Source organism: Thalassophryne amazonica, chromosome 14 (assembly GCF_902500255.1).
Source record: "Thalassophryne amazonica chromosome 14, fThaAma1.1, whole genome shotgun sequence".
NCBI lineage: Eukaryota > Metazoa > Chordata > Actinopteri > Batrachoidiformes > Batrachoididae > Thalassophryne > Thalassophryne amazonica.
In genome coordinates, this window is record NC_047116.1 from 35,888,770 (window position 1) to 35,916,333 (window position 27,564).

The following is a 27,564-nucleotide window of genomic DNA, read 5'->3' on the forward strand; positions in this document are numbered from 1 at the left end:
GGTCGGTCCCTGTGCACCAGACTGTGGCTGCTCCACTGCTCTTATAGTTGGATTATGTCTAACTATAATTAGGATGAGTTAAATGAAGAGGACAATATTTCATTGTACGTATGTACAATGACAAGAAAGGTCATTCTATGGTAGTTAAATCATCACTGGATTTAATAATTTGTTCTCTCATTTTTGTTAAATCATGATGTTTGTTTTTGTTTCTATTAACACATGGTCATTCACATTTCACCAATGCATTGTTCAACCCCAAATGAGAAAAAGTTGGTGCGTTATGGAAAATGCAACTTGACAACAAAGAAAACACAGTGATTCTTACACCACATTATAGGCAGTATGAACCCAAGATATTTTGTGTTTTGTGTGGCCAAATTCATTTTAATTGTTAATATGCATCCATTCCTGCACTTTAGGCCTGCAACACATTCCAAAAATGTTGGGACGAGGGAAATTTAGCGACAGTAATGAGGTCAATTTAAAGAAAGAAAGATGTCATTTCAAACCGGTGATGTCAACAGGCAGCTGGAATCATGCAAAAAAGCAGTATCCATGAAAGGCTGAGACTGAGGAGCAAAGATGGGCAGAGAATCATTAGTTTGTCAACAAATGCTGAAGAAAATTATTGAACTATTTTTTAAAAATTGTCGTAAGATGTGGATATTGAACATTTGTGATATTTCAGACATTTAGATCCTGGCCTGTTCTAAAGAATGACAGTGTGCAAAAACAGGAAAAACCGGAACTGAAAGGGTCGGGTAATAAAACTGAATTTAACACGAGTGCAGGTTTGCAAATGAAAAGAAAACAGCCGTGAATTAATTACCATGCGTGAAAACTGGCAGCCAGAGTTTCTTTATGTTTCTTGTATGAATATGAGTGATTTTTGTTGTTCAGAAAATGAAGTCAAGTTGTCTGTTAAACTGAGTGTGAAGGGTTTAAACAGGAAACCTGCTCTCCAAAGACTGAGGAACTGATCAAAGTTCAGCGCTGATGGTGAAGAAATGCAATTTTAAGAAGTGATGCTGTCACTGTCTGGGGGCACAGAGCAACAGAGTTGGTTTTTGAATGATACATTTATGTGCTGAAGTTAACAAATCAGTAAACTCAGTATTTTATTTTTGAAATTTGTTGACATTTTATTTACAGAATGAATGGTAACTATTCATGTGTCATGATATTCAAAGTCAAAGAAAGGCATAAACAACCTAAAGAAGTTAACAGCAGGAAAACATATTACCAAATATGATGTTACAGTGATTAAAGGGTTCAGTCTTTACAAAAAAGGGTTTTTGATTTTAAATGAAAGGATTAATTTTGGGTGTGATGTATGGTTGTTTAAATGGACTACCAAATAAGGTATTGGAAAAAAAAAAAAAGGCTCTGTCTGGTGCAGAAAGAAAAGATGAACAAGATTTAAAGTGTCCCTGCCACGCTATGATGTTTTTACATATTCTTGAAGAATAAAATAAGCTTTTTCCACATGTTGTCTTTGTTTTTTTTTTACCATAAAATTACACTGAACAAGGCATGGCAGGGACCTTTTAACCCTCAAGTGACTTAGCGGGGTTATTTATGACCCCAGGTGTATGTTTGTGCACCATTCCCCAAATGAAAATAGGAAAAAGGTTTCCTACTATGAATCTGTCAATCTATTTGTCCTGCATGTGCTCAAAGAATCTGATCCATGTGACAACTATAATCCAAACGTGTGCTGGGTTATGACCCCAGAGAGATCTATGAGATTTTCGACATCATAGTTTCAGATGGTATCGTAATTTGCCAACTCTAATCAATATATTTTACTGTTTAGCAGGGAAACATGGCCAACAGACCTGGAATACCAAGATTTACAGCTGCATAAGCACTGAAACTGATTCTTGATGCCCAGAGTTAGTATAAAAATACCTCCATTGATGTAGATGAGTCAGTGTCATGCAGTGAAGATCGTACCTCCGAGATCTCAGACCACCCTGATATAGAATCGTTATGGAAATTGTGATGCTATAATTTATCCTACCACGTTGTAATACATATTGTATTCAATGAAACTTTACTTTTTATGATGTACTGTTTTCATTTTTGATGCAAAGAAAAAAAATGCAAGGAAATAAACGTGCTTTTTACATGATGTAACAGACAAGGTCATCAGTGTGTGTTTTTTGCCTACTTTTTGGTAAAATAATGATCAAATTTTGTACCTTACTAGATTAGATGATGGACAACTGTATTAGGGAGTATACTACATATGAAGAACTCTAAACCAATCATTTATATAGACGCATTCCAATATAAAGTTGGAGGAGTCATAAATAACCTCACTCGGTCATATTAGTCGCTAAAATAGCTCGGTCGCTTGAGGGTTAAAACACCTGCTTTTAGGGGAAAAAGATTAAGCCATTTAGGGTGTAGATGGCCTCATCTCACCAGGGGGCATTATTGGTTCCATTTTACTGCACAGGGGTTTCAACAATTTTCTCATGAATATTCAGGCCAATAAAAAGCCTAGGCCAGATCATCAGCAGTGAGAATCATTGCAGGACCTGGGGTCCCCTGGGCTTGCAGGTAGACATCTTATACCAGTGTATGCGTGGTCATACCAGACAACAAATTAACCACAAACGGGGAAAGGCTCAAACGGCACTGCATCAAGAACCATCATTCATCAATAGCTGATATAACTGTATGTGCAAGAGAATACTATGGGAAATGTTTGTTAAGCACCACAACATGGAGTTACATTCATAAACACCACTTCAAAATGTTATTGTTCAAAAAAGAAGCCTTATGTTAACATTGTCCTGAAGCAGGATCAACGTCTCTGGGCTTACAGGCATCTGTGTTGGACCATCACACAATGAAGATGTGTACTGTGGTCACACATAATCAGCACTCCAGATCCTTTTTTGGGGGGGAAACAATCAAGGCTGTGTGTTACAGGCAAAAAGGATTGTTATCAGCAACAAGTACAAAAGCCAGGTTCTGTCATAATGTGGGGTTGTGTCAATGCCCTTGGCAAAGCTAATTTACTCTTCTGTGATGGCAGCATTCATGCAGAAGGCTACACAGATTTTAGAGCAACATACAGCATATATCATCTTGAATACGGCATATATACGGCATATTTTCCAAAACCACATTCTACACGCTTTTCAAAATCAATAGTTTCACTCCTTTTGGTTAACATGTGGTCATGTTTTTAAAAAATTCCCCCCCATTTTAGTTAAGTTATTTTTCTATAATTTGTTCACTTTTTTAGTTTTAGTTCACTTGTGGTCCCTGCATTTATTTTAACGTTTGTTTCATCATTTGTTTATTTTTGTAATCATGTTCACACATTTCAGTTGATTGTTTTTGTTCCAATGTGATCATGTTTTATCAATTTGTTACTTTGGTTCAGTCACATCATGGGCAATGGCGCAACAAAAAGTACATCCGTGTTGGAAGTCTCACGGGACATGTTGTGACATGCCCAGCTGTTACACAATTTCTCGGATACTCACTCGACTGAAAAGCCACCGAAAGCCGTCTGAATCTTCCGAATAGTTTCCAACACGGACGTGCTTTTTGTTGCGCGCCATTGAGGCTCCTTCCCGATGCGCGAATTCCTCCGCACGTCTTTCATTACAAAATCTCCTGTAACAGTGGAATGTGCCGCAAAAGTGCTGATGTCCAACTCTTCTGCAATTTCTCTGGTAGTCAGACGACGTCCCGGATCAACACAGCCTTCACTTTGGAAATGATCTGGTCGTTTCAGCCTGTCAATGGCCGCTCGGAGTGCAGAGCGCCCTCCGCCGCTGTGGGCCGTCTTTACTCCGGTTGTACCGCTCCTTAATCTGTGTGACGCCCAGAGTATCTTCACCGAAAGCCGTCTGAATCTTCCGAATGGTTTCCACCTAGCTGTCTCTCACAGTTTCTGGAAAAATTTGATTCAGTGCTGCTCCAATCGCTCAGCCATTTCCCTGACAATGAAAATCCGACGAGAGGGGTGGACCAGTGCTCACTCAAAGCCTGCCCACAGGCGAATGACGTAACCGACAGGCGTGAAAAAACTCACGCATGCGCATGAAGGTTCAAGCTTGGCTGATGCAAGCACACGTTTCAAATCCATATAGTTTTTTAAAAAATAAAAAGGTCGGATAGTTTTCTAACAGACCTCGTATATGAGGGGCTGGTTAGAAAACAAAGTTGAAGTTGGCCATACAGGAGTATACAAAAATGATACTGAGGACAACAGGTCAAATGTCTGTAGCGTTTCACTGACATTAACTCATGAGTTTTTAAATGCTTGGTCTCAGGAGGTAGGCACTAAAGTTTTCTGTTGTAGGAGTTGAAAACAATGTGATTTTTATTCATGGTAGCTGAAAATATTTCCATTTTCACATTCAACTGAAAGGTATTGCGTAATGGCTGTCAATGGTATCCATGTAAAACTATTACACACAAAGCAGTGATCTGTTTTCAGACCACAGCAACAACAGCACTCGAACAGACTCATTGTTATAAACCTACTCAACTGCTCCGTATGCTCACGTTGTTACAGTGATCACGTAGATAACACAGAGGTTTTCTTTATTTACACTGTCATCTGGAAATACCCTGATGCAGATAGTGGTATTTGTGTTATAATGTGTAATATGGTGTCTCACCTTCCAGTGGCTCTCCTCAATAAAGATCCCTGTTTCTGCAATGTCCACCCGGTTCCAAGCTATGGCCAGTTCCAACTGCCTCTTCCAGCTCTCAATTCCCAAAGATTCACTGAATCTTGAAGCTGTGCAGATAATTTACCATTTCATCAATTAGCTGATACTCCAGTTATCTTTATTCTAAGATCCATTCAATCAGATAATGTGATCTCCACCATCTGTTGGCTGGTTGTTTAACAGGATTACACAAAAACTGATGGGACTTTTTCTTCCATTAGCATTTATAAAACTGGTCATTTTGATTAACCTGAACTCTTTTGTGAATTAAATAAGCACCGCGTAAAAATATAATTTTACTTTACTTATTTCTGTTGTGAAAATCAGTGTCTGAAATCAGTAACAGTGTTGTGTGGGCCGCTAAAGAGGAGGTACTGCTGGCCCACCACCACCAGATGGCGCCCTGCTTGGAGTGCAGGCTTCAAGCACGAGAGGGCACCGAAACCAGTGGAGTGACAGCTGTCACATCATCACCACCAGCTATCACTCATCTACGTCAACCTCCATAAAAGCCGGACTGCAACTCCACCTCCCCGCCGAGAAATCAGCTACCATTCAGGTAATCTTCTCTGCTGAACTAAAACATTGAGTAATACTCTGAACTTCTTTGCAGCCGTTTTCCTGTGGTGTTTTCCTCATCTGTGGGATTGGCGTTTGGTGTGATCAGCGACGGCTTCGCTTCACACCCCAACCAGATAAGTGATTAGACAGGAGCTGCACGAGTGTGTGATTGGAGGTGGAGGTGCTCCCTCCCAAAGGAACACAGACTGTGGGATTATTGAGTGTGCGAACTCACACTCATCAATACTGTTTCTGTTCTCTGCCAGCAGTACCAGGTCTGACTGCTGAAGACAGTGGCCACCTGGGGCACAGGGCTTGGCAGCTCCGGTGTTCTTCAGATCCGTTGGTGGTGGAAGCTGTGTGGGATCCGGCTCTTCTCTCGCCAGACGTCTTCTATCTTCGAGCCTGCCCACACGTCACCTTGTGTATAATTGACATTCCACAATATTGTTATTGTCTGTACTTCGTTGTGCGATTCACAACATTAAATTGTTACTTTTTGGCTTATCCATTGTCCGTTCATTAACGCCCCCTGTTGTGGGTCTGTGTCACGACACCTTCCCAACAGGATTTCTCGGCCACCGTGACGGATCCCGAGGGGCGTCAACCATCGCTTGAACAGCCAATGGAAGAGCGAGGTGCACAGGCGCCAGCAGGAGGCGTGTTAGGTGAGCTGCAGCACATCTTAACCGCTTTTACTGCTCGGTTGGACTTAGTTACCGAGCAGAGCACTGTTCTCAATCGAAGGATGGAGGCTCTCACCGCCCAGGTGGAAGCGCATGCTCAGGGCGCTGCTGCAGCACCTCCTCCTGCTGACCGAATGCCAGAGACAGACATTCCACTGGTCGTTCAACGAACCCCCCCACCTTCCCCTGAAGCATACATAAGCCCTCCGGAGCCGTACAGAGGCTGTGTGGAGACATGCGCGGACTTCTTGATGCAGTGCTCGTTCATCTTTTCACAGCGTCCCGTCATGTATGCGTCAGACGCTAGCCGGGTGGCTTACGTTATAAATTTGCTTCGAGGAGAGGCACGCGCCTGGGCTACGGCGCTCTGGGAGCAGAATTCACGGCTCCTAACGATTTACACTGAGTTTGTGAGGGAGTTCCGACAGGTGTTCGACCACCCCCATAGAGGCGAGACCGCTTCAAGCGTGCTGCTGTCGATAAGACAGGGGTGTCGGAGCGCAGCGAAGTATGAAGTCGACTTCCGCATCGCGGCAGCGTGAGCCGGCTGGAATGCTGTTGCGCTCCGCGCCGCCTTTGTAAATGGACTGTCCCTGGTCCTTAAGGAGCACCTGGTGGCGAAGGACGAGCCGCGGGATTTAGACGGGCTTATCGACCTGGTTATACGGTTAGACAACCGATTAACAGAACACCGACAGGAGCGAGACGAAGGGCGTGGTCAGGCACAAGCCGTCCCTCTTCCTCCCGGGTCCGAAAGGGAGCCGACTTCCCCACGCTCCACAGCCAGGGCTCTCCACGTGACGACAGCTCCCCCTGCTGACGTTGCTATGGAAATGAGCAGGGCGAAAAAGCGATCAGATCAGAGACAAAGGAGGCTGATCCGTGGAGAGTGTTTTCTCTGCAGCTCAACCGAGCACACACAGAGAGAATGCCCCAAACAGTCAAAACAGCAGCACTCGTCCTTAGAGACTGGGCTAAGGGTGGGTCACAATACCCACGCGGGGAGACCCTGAAAATCTGCACGTATCCCAGTCACGATCCTGAGTGGGGATCTAACCCTTCACACCCCAGCACTGGTGGACACGGGGTCGGAGGGGAATCTGCTGGATAGCAGATGGGCAAAGGAGGTTGGGCTCCCTCTAGTGGCCGTACCATCACCATTGTCGGTGCAGGCACTAGATGGCACCCTTCTTCCACTAATCACACACCAGACACAGCCCGTGATTTTGGTTGTATCTGGGAATCACAGGGAGGAGATTGTGTTTTATGTAACACCTTCTACCTCCCGAGTGATTTTGGGTTTTCCATGGGTGTTAAAACACAATCCCCGGATTGATTGGCCATCTGGGGTTGTGGTTCAGTGGAGCGAAACCTGCCACCGGGAGTGTTTAGGATCCTTGGTTCCACCCAGTGTGACAGCTAAGGAGGAGGTTTTAGTCCCCCCCAATCTGGCGGCGGTGCCAGCCGAGTACCATGACCTTGCTGACGTCTTCAGCAAGGATCTGGCACTCACGCTGCCACCACACCGTCCGTACGATTGTGCCATTGATTTGATACCGGGCGCTGAGTACCTGTCCAGCAGGCTGTACAACCTCTCACGTCCGGAATACGAATCAATGGAGACCTACATCCAGGACTCGTTAGCTGCCGGGTTGATCCGGAACTCCACCTCCCCGATGGGTGCTGGTTTCTTTTTTGTGGGCAAGAAGGACGGCGGACTCCGTCCATGCATTGATTACAGAGGGCTGAACGAGATCACGGTTCGCAACCGATACCTGTGTTCAGTGTTCACGCCCTTGCATGGAGCCCAAATTTTCACAAAATTGGATCTTAGGAATGCTTATCACCTGTTTCGGATCCGGGAGGGAGACGAGTGGAAGACGGCACTTAACACCGCGTTAGGTCACTTTGAGTACCTGGTCATGCCGTTCGGCCTCACCAATGCGCCCGCGACGTTCCAAGCGTTGGTTAGTGACGTCTTGCGGGACTTCCTGCATCGGTTCATCTTCGTATATCTAGACGATATACTCATCTTTTCTCCGAATCCTGAGACCCATGTCAAGCATGTACGTCAGGTCCTACAGCGGTTGTTGGAGAACCGGCTGTTTGTGAAGGGAAAGAAGAGCGAGTTCCACCGCACTTCTTTGTCCTTCCTGGGGTTCATAATCTCCTCCAACTCCGTCGCCCCTGATCCGGCCAAGGTTGCGGCGGTGAGAGATTGGCCCCAACCAACAAACCGTAGGAAACTGCAACAGTTCCTCGGTTTTGCACATTTCTACAGGAGGTTCATTAAGGGCTACAGTCAGGTAGTTAGCCCCCTGACAGCCCTGATCTCCACTAAGGTCCCCTTCACCTGGTTGGATCGGTGCGAAGCTGCATTTAGGGAGTTGAAACGCCGGTTCTCGTCTGCACCAGTTCTGGAGCAGCCTGATCCTAATCGCCAGTTCACAGTGGAAGTGGATGCCTCTGACTCAGGGATAGGAGCCGTGCTGTCCCAGAGCGGGGAGTCTGATAAGGTTCTCCACCCTTGTGCCTATTTTTCCCGCAGGTTGACTCCGGCTGAGAGGAACTATGATGTCGGCAATCGGGAACTCCTGGCGGTGAAGGAGGCTCTTGAAGAGTGGAGACACCTGTTGGAGGGAGCGACGGTGCCCTTCACGGTTTTCATGGACCATCGGAACCTGGAGTACATCCGGACCGCCAAGCGGCTGAACCCCAGGCAAGCCCGCTGGTCACTGTTCTTCGGGCGCTTTGACTTCCAGATTACATACCGCCCCGGGACCAAGAACCAACGATCGGATGCCCTGTCCCGGGTGCATGAAGAGGAGGCCAAGGCCGAGTTGTCACACCCCACAGAGACCATCATCCCCGAGTCCACTGTCGTGGCCACTCTCACCTGGGACGTTCTGCCCTGTTGAAGGCCTGGACGAGGGCCAAGGCCCATGCAGACCGCCGGCGTTCCCCGGCCCCTGCATACCAGCCCGGGCAGGAGGTGTGGTTGTCGACAAAGGACATCCCACTTCAAGAGGACTCACAGAAACTCAAGGACAGGTATATCGGACCGTTTCCCATCTTCAAAGTCCTCAGCCCGGCCGCAGTGAAGCTACATCTGCCAGCTTCACTGCGGATCCATCCTGTCTTTCATGTGTCACTTATCAAGCCCTACCACACCTCACCACTCTGCACCCCTGGACCTGCACCGCCTCCTGCCCGGATCATCGACGGGGAGCCGGCATGGACCGTGCGTCAGCTCCTGGACGTCCGTCGTAAGGGTCAGGGGTTCCAGTATCTGGTGGACTGGGAGGGGTATGGCCCCGAGGAACGCTCCTGGGTAAAGAGGAGCTTCATCCTGGACCCCGGCCCTCCTGGCCGACTTCTACGCCCGGTTGAGGGGGGGGTCCTGTTGTGTGGGCCGCTGAAGAGGAGGTACTGCTGGCCCACCACCACCAGATGGCACCCTGCTTGGAGTGCGGGCTTCAAGCACGAGAGGGCGCCGAAACCAGTGGAGTGACAGCTGTCACATCATCACCACCAGCTGTCACTCATCTACGTCAACCTCCATAAAAGCCGGACTGCAACTCCACCTCCCTGCCGAGAAATCAGCTACCATTCAGGTAATCTTCTCTGCTGAACTAAAACATTGAGTAATACTCTGAACTTCTTTGCAGCCGTTTTCCTGTGGTGTTTTCCTCATCTGTGGGATTGGCGTTTGGTGTGATCAGCGACGGCTTCGCTTCACACCCCAACCAGATAAGTGATTAGACAGGAGCTGCACGAGTGTGTGATTGGAGGTGGAGGTGCTCCCTCCCAAAGGAACACAGACTGAGTGTGCGAACTCACACTCATCAATACTGTTTCTGTTCTCTGCCAGCAGTACCGGGTCTGACTGCTGAAGACAGTGGCCACCTGGGGCGCAGGGCTTGGCGGCTCCGGTGTTCTTCAGATCCGTTGGTGGTGGAAGCTGTGTGGGATCCGGCTCTTCTCTTGCCAGACGTCTTCTATCTTCGAGCCTGCCCACACGTCACCTTGTGTATAATTGACATTCCACAATATTGTTATTGTCTGTACTTCGTTGTGCGATTCACAACATTAAATTGTTATTTTTTGGCTTATCCATTGTCCGTTCATTAACGCCCCCTGTTGTGGGTCCGTGTCACGACACCTTCCCAACAACAGCAACATAAGGCCTAATAGGAAAGCAGCTAACTGATTTATTTGATTAGGAGACTATTATGAACGCAATCACAAATATACAAATTATGATCAAGAAAGACAGTATATGAAAGGACAGTTTAGCAAGTTTGGAGTTCATGAGTATTCATTTTCATCACCTACACTGCAGACTTTAAGTACTGCACTGAGTCGTGTCACCTACAGAAATCTTCTGATGACACGGCCATAGTTTTGTATGTGGAAAATGGTTGGGAGGATGAGTATAGGGACCTGGTTGACCAGTTCATGAGGTGGTGTGAGGAGAATCACCTGCATCTGAAAGTGGCAAAGACCAAGGAGATGGTGGTGTATTTCAGGAAGAAAAAACAAGCCCCCACCTTCTTCAGCCTGCATCAGTGGAACTATTATATAATTATCTGGGCATCTACCTGCACAATAAACCGGAGTGGTCTACGAACACAAAGACCGTCTATAACATTGGTGTCCAAAGTATTCCAGGAAGAGCCAAGAGGGTGCAGGTTTTATTTGCAGTCACTGACTCCAGCAGGTGATTTCACTGATGAACTCATCCATCTGCTCAAACTGATGTTAATCAGTGAAATCACCTGCTGGAGTCAGTGGTTGCAAAGAAAACCGACACCGTCTTGGCCTTTCGTGGAATATTTTGGACACCACTGGTCTACAAGAAGGACCCGAGCCAGCTTTACTTCATGAGGAGGCTCAGATCCTTTAATGTATGTAACAGAATGCTCCAGATGTTCTATCAGTCTGTTGTTGCGAGCATCATCTACCTTGCTGTGGTCTGCTGGGGTGCAGGTATCAAAGCAAAGTGTCTCCCTGTATAGAAAAGCCAAAAATATCAGCAAGATTATCTCTCCAGGATTGTGATCCCATAACATTTATCGCTATAGCCCAGTTACTTTTCTAAAGAGTAACATTACATCTGCAGGGAGCTTGCCTTGCTCAAATCTCTTCCACACATCTATCTATCCACTAAACACAAATCTATTATGTCTTGCGCAAGGCCACAAGGGCGTGCGCTGGTTCCAGGAACACCATGCATTTGCTAAGAAGCAATGCATGCTTTCCTAAACCTCAATGTAATGCTGCGTTGTATCAAAGTACCTCTGAGGTAATTAAGGTAAAATACCTTTCAGTAAAGCTTGTAGAATTGCCACGTCCAGATCCCCGTGCTTATCCTCACTCACTCTGAAGACTGTCAGCAAATGTGGCATCCTGATTATGTCCTGAATCTGGATGAGAAAAACAAACACAATCTGCAAGTGATACATCAAATTCAGGTTGGATGCCTTTTGTCAAAAAAGGGCTGAATATGCATTATTTTCAAATACCTTCTTGGTCCATTCTATAATCTTGAGGTCACAGAACCTTTGATACTCGTGTCCAAAGAACTTTTTCATTAACTGATGCATGAGGGCAATAGTGACCCTGCAGACTGGCAAACCTGACACCTGAGCAATCACATCAGCTATTCTCCCAGAGCCCTCTAAGATCACACATGGTGTCCCATTTAGCATGGCATTATAGATGGTCTATGAGGAGACACAACAGACAGTTTATGAAAGAAGCTTGAGTGGAATCAATTTTCAGCTAGAGGTATCACATGCAGAAAAACGTCAGTATGTCCAACATAATCTACTCTATGACACTTACTTGGCTAACAGCAAGATTTTTTCCCCCCAAATTTGCAAGTGATTTGTGTCTTACATACACACACAAACCATTTGAATTTCCATTTACTGTTGTATGGTAATGTTATGCAGCCAACAGCTCCCTCTGGGGGCACGCATGTTTATGCACTGTTCTGTGTAACCCACCTGTTCTGTTATGTGCACAGCCGGTGCATACATATGACTGAGAGACACAGCCTGACTGGTTGTTATTATCTATGCACCTACACCTGGAACATGAGGTTAGAAGCTGTATTGGAACCCAGAGTGAGCCCTACGTTGCCTTGTTGCTGAGACTGTGTGCCTTTATTTACTTTGCTACGCTTAGTTAGGAGTTCCATTTAGCCTGCGAGTGTTAGCACCATGCCGAGATGATGGCTTCCAACATTCCACCACTGGAGCCTATGAAGATGGCTGGGGATCTTCACAGCAACTGGAAAAGCTTTCGATCAGAGTTTGAAGATTATTCCGGGATCAATAAGGCAGAGAAGCCAGTGAGGGCAGCAATGCCCAGGAGGCTAAAGGGGTAGGACTTCCATCATGTTTACAAGCACAACCTGAGATTCACAGCAGAAGAGCAGAATGACGCGGGAGCAATACTTCACACCCACAAAAAGGTCATCATTGAGAGGTATGTTTTTGGCAACCTTAAGCAAGAGGAAGGAGAATCCATGGATGCTTTTGTCACAAGACAGAGAGAAAGCTGCCATACGTGATTTTGGAGCTATGAGAGATGAGATCATAAGGGACAGGCTTGTTATTAAAATAACTGATGAGGGCGTCACACCACACATGCTAACAGAAAAGGACCTTACATTGGAAGAGGCTATTGACATTGGCCGTGCAGTGGAGGTGTTGGACAATAAATTAAAATCCATGTCACTTAGCAGTGCTGTGGCCAGGGAGTATCAATGTGGCACATGGACAGCAACCAGGATGGAGACCTACCACCACACCGGCCGACTCCACCAACACTTCTGCACAGCCACAGAGAAGCACAGGTGAATGCAGGTACTGTGGCACACCACACAGACGGACACGAGACCTGTGCCCTGTGTTTATAAAGTCATGTCACTTGCGGCACTGCACGTGTGGCACTGCTAATCACTGCCAAAGTATGCATGAAAAGTGGCCAACACTTTTTTTTTTTTGCCTTCTTGCTCTCGGTCGGGACGGTCACATTTTTCTTTCCTCCTCCCTCCCCAACTTTCCTGCTACTGTAGCGTGTTTGTCTGTGAGGCTGCCAGCCCTGCTCCTCTGGAAACGGCAAAATGGATCTAATCAAGTGGTCTCTGAAAGCAATTGATACTATTTTTTCTACAAGACACTCGGGAGCGGAGGACCCGACCTGTCCTGCCGGGACACATGTGACGGGTTACGTGATGGACAGCTGGCGGAGGTGGCAAGTCATGTGCCTGTACACATTGTCTGTGGAGGACGTTGAAGATGTTTACTTATTTGGAGCTGTGGTGACCGGGTTTCTGCTGTGTGGAGCGGCCATAGCACTGGTTTACCGGAAAATTAAGTAGGTGAAGTCTGCATTAATTGGCCCATCCAGGCTGCCCCACATGATCGATTCAATTGGAAGGGCAGTGTCAGCTCAGTCGGCGGATGTTAACCGCACGTTGGAATCCATCTCGGGGAGAATGGATGCACTGGAAAACCGCTTTGATCGTCAGTAATGACCACATCTCTTCTCCTCTATTCAGATGTATTTGGGAGCCACTCTGAAGTTTCAGACAGTGGAATCTTTCAGGCGTCTGTTAATCTGGATATCTGTTTGGTTTCCAAACACCAGCTGCCCTTCAAGGCCGCTGAGATAAAATCCTCCCCCCGAGGAACACTCCTCTCTTGTCTTTCCCCCTCCCAGTCTTGTGATGTTGACTGTGGGACCTTGGACTCTGGTGGACTGATTCAGGACTGGGATCCCCCCCCAGGATGGGCAGATAAGGCCTGTTGATGGCGCCAAGGGCGGCCTCCGGGCTGTCTGTCTGAACACTGGACACATTCAAGTCTCGGCTGTCGTCTGTTGTCTGCTTTGATTGTTTACTGTTTTTCTGTGACTGTTTTCTGTGCTTATGGGGGTTTTTTTTGCTTCAGTGGTGCTGTGTGTGTTCAACACAGCAGCAATGGAGGTTTTTTTCTTTCCCAATACTTTCCTTGTGTGTGCTTTTATGTGTGTTTATGTACCGGACCGGCTTATGTGTGTTGTTGTTTGTTAAGTGTGTCATGAAGCCGGTCAAGGTTTGCTCAGCCCTGCTCGTGACTCAGGGCAGGGACATACATCTAGAGCTGGGTCCCCGGGTGCTGTAAAGACGAAATCTGCTCCTAACTGGCAATTAGGATGGGTTAAATGCAGTAAACACATTTCACTGTGCAGGGAACATGTTCCTATGTGCATATGACAGTAAACTCCTTTGAATCCTTGAATCCTGAATCCAACAAGCACGTCAGTTGAACTCTGTGGATGACCCATTGCCAGGGGACCTGGAGGACAGCCACCGCAATGAGAAAGATGTATACACAGCTCAGAGCATGAAGGCTGTGAACACAAAGGAAAAAGTAGTTTGTAAACCTGTCCCTGCATAGAGGAGTCCAGAGGTGCCAGCTTGCCTCTGGAGCCACCAGCAATGTGATGAGCATAAAAGACAAGATGAGACTGGCACCTAGAGTGCCTCTCCAGAAAAGTCTCAGACTGTGGCTTTACAACAGCGTGTGGATGAGCTCAGTGGGTGTATTTTGATTATTGGTGATTTTAACATTCATATAAATAAGCCCTCTGATCCCTTCTGCAAATCATTTATGGAAATTGTGGATGCATTAGGATTTCAAAATGCATTCAGGATCCGACACACATTAGTGGAAATACCCTGGATTTGGTTCTCGCATGTGGCATTGCTGTCACGAATATCAATATCTTTCCCCTTGTATCAGTGGTCTCTGACCACTCATTTATTAGATTTACATTTACGCTGCCACGTTTAGTGGAGCAACAACCTTTATTACTGCAGCGATGCATTAGACCCTCAATTATGACTGAACTCGAAGCTACACTGCTTGAAATTTTAGCTTCAGTTTTGGAGAATGCTCATTCTGCAGATAGCTTAAATTCAGCGCTTGTCAGAGGTGCCTGCTAAGAATGTTGCTGGATAAGAAGGTGCCGTGGTGCTGATTGCCCAAACATGATACTCCTATGAAAGAAATCAAGACGCTGACTACATTATTATGATGTCAGCCAGCCAGTCACAATACAGAGCGACTCCAGTCAAACCAGTTTGGGCTGCTGCCTGTTTCAGGGGGGACTGCCGGTGGCGTTCGCTCCCACGCACTTGACCAGATGAAGCAAAACTATGCGCAAATTGAGAAGGAATTCCTGAGCATCATATTCACTTGTCAACGTTTCCATGACTACCTATATGGGAGGGGTGATAGGACTGCAGAGACCGCCTGCAAGTGTCAATCTTCACGAAAGCCCTTCTCAGTGCACCGAAGCACTTGCAGAGCATGCTCTCTACACTTTAGAAATACAGCCTCACAGTAGTGTACAAGCCAGGACTTGAAATGTACATAAGTGACACGCTCAGCAGGGCCACCACCCCGTCACAGAGAGTGGACACTCGGTACAGATGTGAAATGCAGGCAGCAGGAGCAGTATGACGCAGCAGCCATTCAGCAAGCAAACTATCTAAACGTCACCACCCAATGACCCACACAGATTCAAAAACACAGAGGAGGATGTGTGTCTTCAAGCACTCAAGTCGGTCTTGCTGGGGGTGTGCCCAGAACACAAGGAGGAGAGCCCCATAGCCATGAATTAAGTGCACAAGACGGTGTGCTTTTTAGGAGCCAGCGCGTCATCATTTCAAAAATTATGCGTCCGGAGATGCTAAGACGGATCCGCTTCAACCACGTGGGGGGTGAGGCTTGCTACAGACAGGCCTTGCGATACTCTCTACTGGTCAAACATCCAGGGGGGAAATCAAAGACTGTGCAGCAGTGCTCAGTGTGTAAAGAGTACGCACACGAGCAACACCCGCTCCCCACACGTCCCTGGCAGCTGGTGAACATGGACCTGTTCAGCTACACAAGGGAGGACTTCCTGCTCATGGTGGATCACTATACTGACTTCTGGGACATTGATCTACTCCCAGATCTGTCAGCAGAAACAGCCATCAGAAGATGTAAGACAAAGTTTGCACAGTACAGCATACCTGACCGGTTCATTTCAGACTATGGAAGCCAGTTTGACTGTGGAGAGTTTTTGCGAGGGAGTGGGCCTTCGAGTATGTCACGTTCTCTCCGAGACACACAAATGCTAACGGCGAAGCAGAGTCTGCAGTTGAGATTATGAAGGGCCTATGCAGAAAAGCAGACTGTGCCAACGAGGACCTCTGGAAGGCTTTTCTACACTGGAGGAACACACCCACTGAGGGCATGTGCTGCAGCCCGGCACAATGGATGGTGTCACGGAGGCTGAGAAATCTTCTTCCTGTGGCCGACCAGCTGATAGAGGCCCAGGTCATCACTGGGGTTACAGACGAGCTGAGAGTGAAGACTTCATCACCAAGATGGAGCTACTGCTAACAAAGAAAGCTCAGCTAAGTCTGACTTGTACCAAACAGCTTTTGATTGTTTTTCCAGCAAACACTACACAAACAAAAAATAGAATTTATGCCTCACATTTTAAAATGCAAGTGCTCAGAACACTGTTCATGTGCGGTTTTTATTTTTCACCACAATGTTTATGACATTGGTTTTTTATTTGTTGTGGTGTCTGATAGTTTAGACCCTTGGAGTGAATGATGTGATTTGGCACCTTATAGAACTGAATTGTTTCCAAATATGACCATCACCTCTGACCCTTATATGTACCACAAAGAGAACATATCTGTCAGTGTTGTTGCCATTTGAACACACTTGGTTGAACAGAAATTAAGTTGAATTAAATTTTTAATATTTTAATGAAGATCTACTGACAGACGGATAACGTCATAGCTACCGATACCCACAGCATCTCATGCACATGGTGATTTAGTGGATGTGCTGAAACAGAATGGAAGTCTTGATTAAAATTAGTCCTCTTGATAGCAAATCGTTTGGCTCTGTGGGGCTGACCTGCATCCCTACAGTTGCATTGTTACAAGTTGCATGGCACTTCCAAGGGTGGGGAGGCAATCCACATAGGGGACTGGACCCCATATGTACCTGCTGGCAGTGTTGTGTGGGCCGCCAGAAGAGGAGGTACTGCTGGCCTACCACAAGAGGGCGCCCTGCCTGAAGTGCGGGCTTCAGGCACGAGAGGGCACTGCCGCCACGGACACAGCCGGGGGTGACAGCTGTCACTCATTATCTCATGACAGCTGTCACCCATCTACACTTCATCATACTACTCCATAAAACCCGGACGTCATCTCCACCTCGTTGCCGAGATATCATCGACCTGTAAAGGTAAACTCTCAGCCGTTCTGTTTGGTACCAAACGCACTTGTATTTGTGCTCTGAGTGTTTGCAGGAGTTTCTGTAGCTACTTTCAGCTGGGTGCTGGGTTTTGTGGACTGTGTAGGAGTGACGCTCTTCACCCCTCACGCCAAAACGGATAAGTAGCACTCAGGCTCTGCACAACTGTGTTACTGTGTTTGAGGTGGAGGTGGAATCCCCACCATTGTTGTTACTGGGTCTACACACACCCACATCTTATTGTTTCTGCTCCTCGCCAGCAGTACCAGATCCGACATTCGGAGACGGTGGCCACCTGGGGACTCGGGACTTGGCGGCTCCAGTATTCTCCGGGTTCGGTGGCGGAGGAAATCGTGTGGTTCCGGTTCTTCTCAGGACAGACGTCTTCTATCCTCAAGCCTGCCCACACGTCACCTTTGTGGATTGACTGTTTGCAAAATTCTGTATTCCTCTGTATGGTGGTTGTGCTCATTCACAACAGTAAAGCGTTCATATTCGACTCTTTCATTGTCCGTTCATTTACGCCCTCTGTTGTGGGTCCGTGTCACTACACTTTCCCAACAGGCAGACCTGGCTTATTTTGTATTTACTGACAAAAATCCAGTCTTGTTTTAATTGTGTTCTGTTTACTTGTATGAACTGTTGTTTTATTATTTCTGATGTTTGTTTGTGTCATGCTCCTGCCCATGATGGGTTCATGTTCTGAATCTTCTGTGTTTTATTTGTATTATATCAGGTTGCCATGGTCAGGCTTCAGTTATGTTTGGTTTTGTTTCTTTTTGTCTCTGTGTATCTTTTCTTTGCCATGTATTTAGTTTTGCCTTGTTACCTCCACTAAGGAGGTTATGTTTTCGGTCGCGTCCGTTTGTTTGTTGGATGGTTTGTTGTTAGCAGGATGACTCAAAAAATCCTCAAGGGATTTCAATGAAATTTTTACCAGGGGTGTATCTTGGCCTAACTGAGAAGTCATTAAATTTTGGTAATGAACCAGAACATGACCCGGATCCAGTAATTTTTTAAAGGATTCTTTATCATTGCAGGATAGGGCTGATTTCAACATTTTTGCATCTAACTTCATGAAGACGGGTCACAAAGGCTGAACAAAAATTAAGTTATGACACAACAATAATTTAGTATTTGTTTCTTCTCATTGAATAAACTTATTAGAAAATAAAAAAGACTTGTGTAGTTCATGCAGTTTCTCTTTATAAATACATTTGCTGAAGATCTAAGGGTTTAAACCTCTGGGGCCGACGCCATCGTATACGATGGCTGAGACCAAGCTTCACTAAATTGTAAATAACTTTTTAATGATATGAGATAGAAACCTACTTTTTTTGCTGAAAAGTTAACTCCACGGACTTTCGAGCCACTGTCCACCATCTTTGTACTCCTCATAGAAGCTGTGTGATGATGTGAGCAATGTGAGTGTCCAATCGGAATTGGTTCTGTTGTGTGTTGGGGGGGTGTGGCTGGACATTTTGGTGTTCTTTTCTTTTCTTTGCTCTCCAGGTGGTATGAAAACTGATTTGTCTGTGGAGAAGGTGCTGACAGAAGAGTCCTTCACCCTCATCAACATCATGTGCAGCACCTGTGGATGGTGCTCACATGCAACCTTAAAGACTTTCAGCTGAAGCAGATAATTAGATGGCGTTCTGCATTTAAGCCATGTGTGATTCAAGCAGAATTGCCGGGAACTCGATCTTGTGATGTTCGTTTGTGAGACGCTGAGGACCGCGCCTGGGTTTGACACATCGTGCCTGTGAAGCAGGAAGGGTGAGGGACACATGCTGTCAGCACACATCAGAGGTGATTAATTGTTTGACTACTTGTTGATAGTAACTTGGTATTTTGTTACGCAGTAGATTTGAATTGTGATGAGAATTGTGCAGCTCGCTTCTCACTGCTGTGGCGTGCGGACAAGTGATCCTCCACCTGTTGTGAGAAGCTGCTCATTTGCATAAAGCTTAAAATACAGACCTGAATGTGTTGCTGATGGTGTGTGTCTTTTGAAGGATATTGGTTGTAACTGCTGACTTACCTCACCTCTTCTATCCTTCGCAGAGAGTCAGTTTGTCGTGTCCACCTGGGGGGTGTTTGGCGGTAACAGTGAGTCCAGAAGCGCCGGGCTTCGATCCTTTTGGGCGCTGGAGAGCGTGCCAGCCTTCACTCCACCAGAATGATGCTGTTTTAGTTTCTACACTTTGTTTAGCACCAGAGGGTGACTCAATAAATTGTTTCTGTTATTTGAACCGCTTTCTGGTTATTTTAGCGCTGGGTTCCGTCAGACGCAGGTCCGCTCCTCAACCCGCGTCGACACATAACAGGTTCACCGTCACATGGTTTTCCAAAATCCAATCGTAGGGCAGATTCACCTCACGTGACACACCAAAGATTGTTTTTAGGAGTGATGTGTTACTAGTTTATTATAGTTTGCTGTGTGTTTTGAATAAATGTGTGTGGAAAATTATTATCCGCTTTACTTTTTTCTTTCTTATTTCTGATTGTAAACCTTTATTATACTTATAAAACACAACTATAGCATATATATTTTGAAAGTACAGGTTGTCCTGAAAAAAAAAACAGACATAAAACTTGATTGTGGGATGCAGGGAGAGCTGTTAACAGCAATAATAAAACATTTCTGCCAGGCAAGTGAACTGCCCAAAAAACACCCTCAGTCCCCAGAGGATTTATCACTGAGCATGAAACATGATGGTAGATGCGTGAAATGACTTGGAATGTCTCTTTGCCAAAGTGTATTCCATGTGACGTCAGTGACCCTATGGCCTTGGCGGAGGTTTGCGCTCTCCGAGTGCTTCGAGTTTATTATTTGCTTTCACTCTTGGTCCCTTATATTGCTTTGGTCTTAGTTTCATTCTGTTTATCACATTTATTATATTATGCTTTAGTCACAGGGATTTGTTATTATTTATCTTCAGTGTTGCTGATCTGATGTTCCACTTGTTATTTGTTGCATTTTCTGTTTCAATTATCTTGTTCTATTTATTGCATTATTCTGTAGTCACCGGGTTTATTTATTCTCTGTTTATCAGTAGTTTATTTTGCTCTTCTCAATTGTGTTTTCAGTTCATATGTTCATGCTTAGGTTGTTGCCGGTCATAGTTGTTCTGCATTCTGTCTTTGCTTTCTGATTCATCTTTGTTCTCAGTGTCTGCCCTTCTTATTTGACTACCCCTGCACCAGCCCTTGTGTCTTTGTCTCTCACTATTACTCTTTTTGCTCTGTGTTTTCATCCACCTCCGCTCTTGCACCAGTTCACGTGTCTTTGTCTCTTTCATCACTCCACTCTGTTTTCCTGCCTTCACTATCTTGCCCCATGCTTATCTTTGTTCACTAGTCACACCCCCTTCCAGAACTTTCACTGACACCTGCATCTTGTTTCACTAATTACGCCACCAGTTATTTAAGCCCTCACAGTCTCACAGCTCACTGCCAGATCGTCGACTTTGTGTCACTTTCCAGCCTCTGTCCCATGCCTAGTTTTGTCCTGTGTATTTTAACCTGTGCCTGTTTGTTGACTATGCCTGAGTCTCTCGTCTGTCTGCTACCTCTGCCACGCTGTTGGACCACACGTGTACCGACCACCTGCCTGTTGAACCAATTAAACTCCTTTTTGAACTCTTATCAGTCGTGTGAGTTTGCAGTCATGTCCATACAGTTTGTGCCACACCTGATAGTTTGTGCATTAAAATGTATAACACAGACTCCTGCAAGATTAGGTACTGCTGATGCAGAAGCTAATGGATTCAATAAATTAAATTAGATAGAGATAAAGTAACTGATGACTTACATTGAGAGTACCTGGTCCTCCATCTAAAACCACACACACCACTGGGATTGTCACACAACTCTCTGAAGATAAAAAAAATTAAAGAATTCAATATTGAAAATGGGGGCAATTAGAGAAAAACACTTCGTGATGCTATCTGTAATGACACCCTGCATTAGCTTTAATTTTTATTTATTTAGCTATTTATTGATTTTTTTTTTTTTTTACCTTGGCTTCCAAGACGCTTCTCAGAAATGCATTTCTCCAGACGGCTGCGCAGTTCGATCTCCACACCGTAATGTCCATGAGTCCCATCGTCCACGAGCAAGAAGTGGGTGTGGTTGTTGTCAATGCAGCACATTCGGCCCTGACCCTGGACATCTGTCACATATTCTGCAGGGAAAGAACCCTGTGGAATATTTCATTTCATAATATCAACATCATAACATTTTTTTCCGCATGTGCATTCTGTTGTCAGCACAAAAAGTCACAACCCACATGTGTAAATGGATCTTACTTCTGGATTAACCAAAGTCTTCCTGTTGTGCAGCGTTCCCCATGTGGCCACTCCAATGGCTACAATCTGGCCCTGCATGGAGCTGCTCAGGGCATAATCCCTCACCGCCTGTCCAACATGCTTCATCACGCCTGTGTGGGTACCACCGGTGATGATCCATGCACCTGTAAAAAAGCAATACTGGCCATTTACCCAAAACAATTAAACCACTCATCTTTACAGAACATGGTGTGTGCACCTTGTGTTGATTCAGCTCACATACTTTTTCACCAACATTAAAGAAAACAAGACTGAACAACATATGACAAAAGCTACTAAAAATTCCATGCATTTTATCTGTGAAAATAGGGGGGGGAAAAGTATCTAAAGGCCCAGTCCCACTGGCGTATAGGAAGATTTGCGTATGAATTGGGCACAAAATTGGCTCATATTCGCTAAACATCCGCAGTATCTGTGAAAATTCTTGTATGAGTCAGCCGACATTTCCACACGTCAGCAATTATCCGCAGAGGCACGTTTTTCTGTTGCCAGGATTTTTGAGCTGCACAAAATTGTGGTTGTGGATGACATCTGCCTTACATACTCAATACATACTGAAGCTATGCGCTGTATATCCGCCGTTATCCGCTGATATCCGCAACTGACGGGGATTTGCAGATTGGCGGCGGACTGGGACAGTGTGTAAAACGGATGTATTGTGTGCCTATCACATCCACATCCATCCATCCATCCATTTTCTTCCACTTTATCCGGAGTCGGGTCGCGGGGGCAGCAGCTCAAACAAAGCCGCCCAGACCTCCCGATCCACACACACCTCCCCCAGCTCCTCCGGGGGAACCCCAAGGTGTTCCCAAGCCAGCTGAGAGATGTAGTCCCTCCAGCGTGTCCTGGGTCTTCCCCGGGGCCTCCTCCCAATGGGACGTGCCCGGAACACCTCTCCAGCGAGACGTCCAGGGGGCATCCGGAAAAGATGCCCGAGCCACCTCAACTGACTTCTTTCGACGTGAAGGAGCAGCGGCTCGACTCCGAGCTCCTCCCGAGTGACCACATCCACATCACAAACTAAAATAAGTTGTAGCAAATGCATACAGACTGGCCATGGATAAAGCATTTGTATTATGTCTGCTTTGCATTTGATTTGTGGACAATTTGCGAATGCATAACAAACACGTCAAGTAAACCCAAAGTACTATATGTGGCAGAAATTGACATACCTGCCAGTCAGTGCCAGTCCAGCTGTGGAGATGTACAGATGTAGTTATGGATCACCAAACATGTAATAGCTGCTGCCAACCAACAACATACTGTAAATCCCCAGCTGCAGAGAAGTCAGCCGTGGATTTTGGTTCTCTTTCAGAATGTTTATTTAACTCCAGCAAAAGTAAGAGTTGCTGTTACAGCCGCAATTCAATTTGAACTCTCTCTTTTTGAAAAAAAAAAAAACACCATCTCAAAACCCTGAGCGGCTTCCCCCCTCCCGCTCCCCAAACTCATGAACAGTTAATCCTTGCATGACAACATGAACATCAATTCTATGATCATTAAAATACTAATCAACTTGTCCGAGTCCAGCTATTGCTCCAGAGGCTGTGGTGTTGGTGTGAATAGTAATGCAGAAAGGCGCTTCTTTTATGACCACAATGCAGATGCCGCACACGCACAAAACGTGCGCGATGCATTAGCAATACATCCATAATACTGCCGTGATAATCGCAATGCGTCCGATCCGTTTCCTCAATACATGCGTTATACAAACATGATTGTTCATCATATATTCACTATACATTATTAATATATCCGTAATGCATACTGGGACATTTGTCATTTTTGGCCAATTTTGTTGCGGACGACAACAAACGCCCGTAATTTGTATACTCAATTCATGCGTAATTAATCCTCTCCCCAGTGGGACAGGGCTTTAATAAAAGCAGGATGGAGCACTCCTTGATGCAATCTGCAATTTATGACCTCCACCAATTTACCAGTAGATTGTGAACAGGATTTTACAAAAGTTAATGAACTGATTTTAATGAAATTTGCTCAAGAGGTTCATACTGTCTTGCCCCCCCTCGCCACTCCCCTGCTGGCCTGTATTCACATTGCATGACAAATTTTGGGCCCAAACACATTTACACCATCGCAGTGTAAAAGTGAATTGTACCTGAGACCACCTCTGCAAGTCAGCCCAGGCGCGGTATGGAACACTGACAAGAGTCAAAACTTGGGGGGTCAAATGTGCCTTTGGCCAGTGCGGACCACCCAGTATGAGTGCGCCCGTTTCTGCATGTATACATGAGGTTTCCCAAATTCTCTGGCTAATTGTCGGTTTACCTTCATGCCTCAGCAGTAAATCTGTCTCTGTACTGACCTGTTGTCTGGGCCACTTTAATAAGACCTCTGTGGAACATATTCTTCAGTCCAGCCTTCAGATAAAAGTTCTTTGCTCCTCCAGTCACTGAGATCAGCAAGTTTGGAGGTGTGAGCTTCCACTGCTCAGTCAACAACTGATACAAAATATCTGGACTGGTTTCCGTGGACACTCGCGCATACTGCAGACAAAAACAAAAGAGGATGCAAGTGTAACAAGAGGAACTTAAATTTTTGAGAAAATGTGTTTTCAAATCAATACTCCAACACAGGAGCTAGTCAATGCGCTGAATATAGCCTTTAAGAAATTTTAAAACAATGTGATCTTTGTTTATTCACTTTTGCTGTAATAAATATGTTTCAACACCACAGGGTCCAAACCAGCTGGAACATTTCAAAACATCTGTATCAAATGAGTTGAATAGTATTTTGGTCCAATTAAGCAAATGCTGTGATATCATCCTTTTGAAATGGACTCTGGGACAATGTATGAAATGGGTTTTGTAAGATTCCAGAGCAGTATTTCAAGTCAGCATTCACTAAGTTGCAGGACAGAGGAAAACTTTCAACTCCATCCCAGGCCACACGTTCCATCCAGGATTTAATTCTGGTTTTACTATCCCGTTCTTTATATATTTCATTCTGTATCATGTCCCAGCAACATGTTTCACCTCACAGTTGCTAGCTTGTTGATTAGACGCAGCACAGAGACAAGCACGCAGCCCAGTCTCACATCTTTTTTCATCCTCCCATCACAAAATCATTCAAATTTGCGTGACAGGGTTTTTTTTAACTCACTATTACAAACACTACTCGTACCCCCAACCCAAGCCTTAACCATAACCTAACCCTACTCCTTCCCTAACCGTAACCATAACCACCCTGACCCCCCAACCCTGCACTTTTAATAATGTGCAGCCATAACAGAATGAATTAGAATGAATTTGTGCTCCCATGACGAAAATTTTGCACTTTTTGTGACAATATGACGAACCAGTAGATTAATGTATATTTTGTTCTGATGAATCACGACAATCCGTGAGACTGGGTTGCAATCACGTGGTGCCCAATGTTCAGGAGGCAGGTAAGTTCATCCGTGGCTGTTTGTAATTTTTGAACATTTATCCAGCATCCACAAACTATTCAGCAGGTGGCAAGCACTTTTATGGGATAATACATATGGAACACAAATTTGCTTTTTTTAATCTGGTGCACAAGGGTTCAACAGATGCAATAAGATTTGCCTTCTTTCTATGTTTTTTTTAATTTGTTGGGTTGGAAGAAGATATTTATTATCTACAAAAGCTGGCTGGGATGGACCGACTCCTTCACTCATTCATATATGCATATTTGCTGTAGAACCCTGACACTGTTATGAGCGCAGGAAATAGCAATTCCCTATTTCAGTGACCCATAATTCCTTGTGCGCAGAGAATATTTCTGGTCTTATCAGAAGGAATGCAGGTGTTTGGAGTATTTGCTGTGTGCAGTAAGCAGACCAGCCAAGATAAATTAAGGGTAGTTACGGAGGTAACCCTCTGGGGTCCAAGAGCATTTTTTGGACAGTTCACTCGCCTGGCATAACTGTTTTATTATTGCTGTTAACAGCTCTCCCTGCATCCCACAATAAAGTTTTATGTCTCTTTTTTTCAGGACAACCTGTGCTTTCAGAATATATATGTTTTTGCTGTGTTTTATAAGTGTAATAAAGGTTTTCAATCAAAAATAGGCAAGGAAAAAATAAAGCGAAAAATAATTTTCCTCACACATTTATTCAAAACACACAGCAAACTATAATAAACAACTGTTTTGACATTTTATAAAGGTAATTTGAGGTTTTGTGTGACAGACTGTACAACAAAAAGGTTCAAACAATAAACACAAATGTACATTTTGAACAATATATACAAAATGGTCTATGCGTTTTGTTGTCCATTGCTATGGTAAACAGTGCTTTACGCAGAGAAAGCAACAGTTATTCAGTAACATTCACATGCAAACTGGTGGAGCAATCCTAATAGTTACACACCCTTTGTTTGAGCACGTGAGATTGTCATCAGAGGCTCTCTGTCTGCTCCTGCTTTCACTGATCGCTGTGCGTAATGGCGCAGGGCGCACTGAGTATGTACTAATAGTATGTACTCATTAGAGCACCCAGGGGGCTATTCAAATGGGCCAACTAGTAACACATCACTCCTGAAAACGATCTTTGGCTTTCCACGTGAGGTGAATCTGTCCTATGATTGGATTTTGGAAAACCATGTGACGTGAACCAATTCCGATTGGACACTCACATTGCACACATCATCACACAGCTTCTATGAGGAGTACAAAGATGGCCGATGGCTGGCTCGAAACTCCGCGGAGTTAACTTTTCAGCAAAAAAAAAAAAAAAAGTAAGTTTCTATCTCATATCATTAAAAAGTTATTTATAAATTAGTAAAGCTTGGTCTTAGCCGTCGTATACGACAGCGTCGACCCCAGAGGTTTAAGTTGGACTTTTTTAAATTCATAGAATTTGTTAATAAAGTTAGTTGACATCCAAAAATGGCCGTGACTTTTTTATACAGTTTTTGGAAGTACTGATCTTTCAACACTTAAATTTTAAGTTAAAACATTGTTCATTTTAATGTTAACTTCAGTTAACATAGCCACCAATGAGACCAGAATGACCGGAACTATTCCAAACGCACACTGCATTATGGATCCCTGAAAAACCACAAACTTGCTTATCCATCCATCCATCCATCCATCCATCCATCCATGTTGCCTCAGACAGCTGATAATAAAGGTTTGCTTTACCTTGCCAATCTTCTGTCCCAAACCGCCAAAGCTGATGTCTCCAAAAGCGTCAGTGGGGACTTCACGGATGTGTCTGAGTTTGTTCCACGACTCACCCACGAAGTCCTCTGGCTTGATGGCTTCAACCACATGATCAGTCTTCAAGTTGCCACACTTGCATATATCCTCACTAATGGAGAGTTAAAAGTGAAAAGCAGACATGAAGATGTGGGACTGCAAGAAGCCATAGTGATTAGTAAAACCACTGCAGAAAAGACAACAGCGAGGATCACAGCCTACCTTTTGTCCTTCTCAAAGAAGAAACATTCCTTCTTGCACAGGTTCTTCTTGAACCAGGGGGCGAAGACATCGTGCTGAAAGGAAAGGGAAGGAGACAGGGGCTTAGAGAGCTGCGCTTTGCTGATAGACAGATTGTGAACCAGCTTTGACTCAACCTCAGCCTCCACCATCCTGCGAGCAGTATGAGGGAGTGGCTGTGCACAGCTCTAGCTCAGACTGAGAGAGAAGCCTGACATTGAGATGCTGCAGGTGATGCTGGCGCATACTCTGTTCTGCACCAGTGATGTCAGAGCAGAGAGGAGAGCTGGAGTGGACAAATGAAACCCAGTTAAACCTCTTACTTACAGCCAGATGTCGACTCTGCATGCAATCAATGCATAACTGATGTGAGGGCGGATTAATTTCATGTAGTTTTATTCTAATACGGCCGTGAAATATCACAGTGTATGTTGTCTCTAAATTATTGATGTGAACATATTGTTTGCACCCTTGATTTTGGACAACTAACTTGGCTATATTTACACACAGT

The 27,564-nt window shown here is 45.1% G+C and overlaps 1 protein-coding gene and 1 long non-coding RNA gene across 4 annotated transcripts in view; one reads left to right on the forward strand and one right to left on the reverse strand.

Moving 5' to 3' along the window:
- Positions 1–27,334, reverse strand: part of trpm2 (transient receptor potential cation channel, subfamily M, member 2) — a 60,790-nt gene extending 33,456 nt beyond the window's left edge. Inside the window, exons 1-9 of one of the 3 annotated variants that reach the window (XM_034186460.1) lie at positions 27,036–27,334; positions 26,757–26,925; positions 23,956–24,136; positions 21,588–21,751; positions 21,299–21,479; positions 21,092–21,153; positions 11,482–11,682; positions 11,280–11,406; positions 4,656–4,777 (exon numbers count right to left, since the gene is read on the reverse strand). In XM_034186460.1, the coding sequence (XP_034042351.1) occupies positions 4,656–4,777; positions 11,280–11,406; positions 11,482–11,682; positions 21,092–21,153; positions 21,299–21,479; positions 21,588–21,751; positions 23,956–24,136; positions 26,757–26,925; positions 27,036–27,205 (1,377 nt within the window). In that variant the 5' untranslated portion in view covers positions 27,206–27,334. Of the gene's footprint in view, positions 1–4,655; positions 4,778–11,279; positions 11,407–11,481; positions 11,683–21,091; positions 21,154–21,298; positions 21,480–21,587; positions 21,752–23,955; positions 24,137–26,756; positions 26,926–27,035 lie in introns of those variants that run through there. The other 2 variants (XM_034186462.1, XM_034186463.1) reach the window with 2 other exon arrangements.
- Positions 1,002–22,974, forward strand: LOC117524643. Its single transcript, XR_004564815.1, has 3 exons — positions 1,002–1,095; positions 10,955–10,960; positions 22,964–22,974. It is a non-coding gene; the product is annotated as an uncharacterized LOC117524643 (long non-coding RNA).
- Positions 27,335–27,564: the final 230 nt, after the last annotated feature.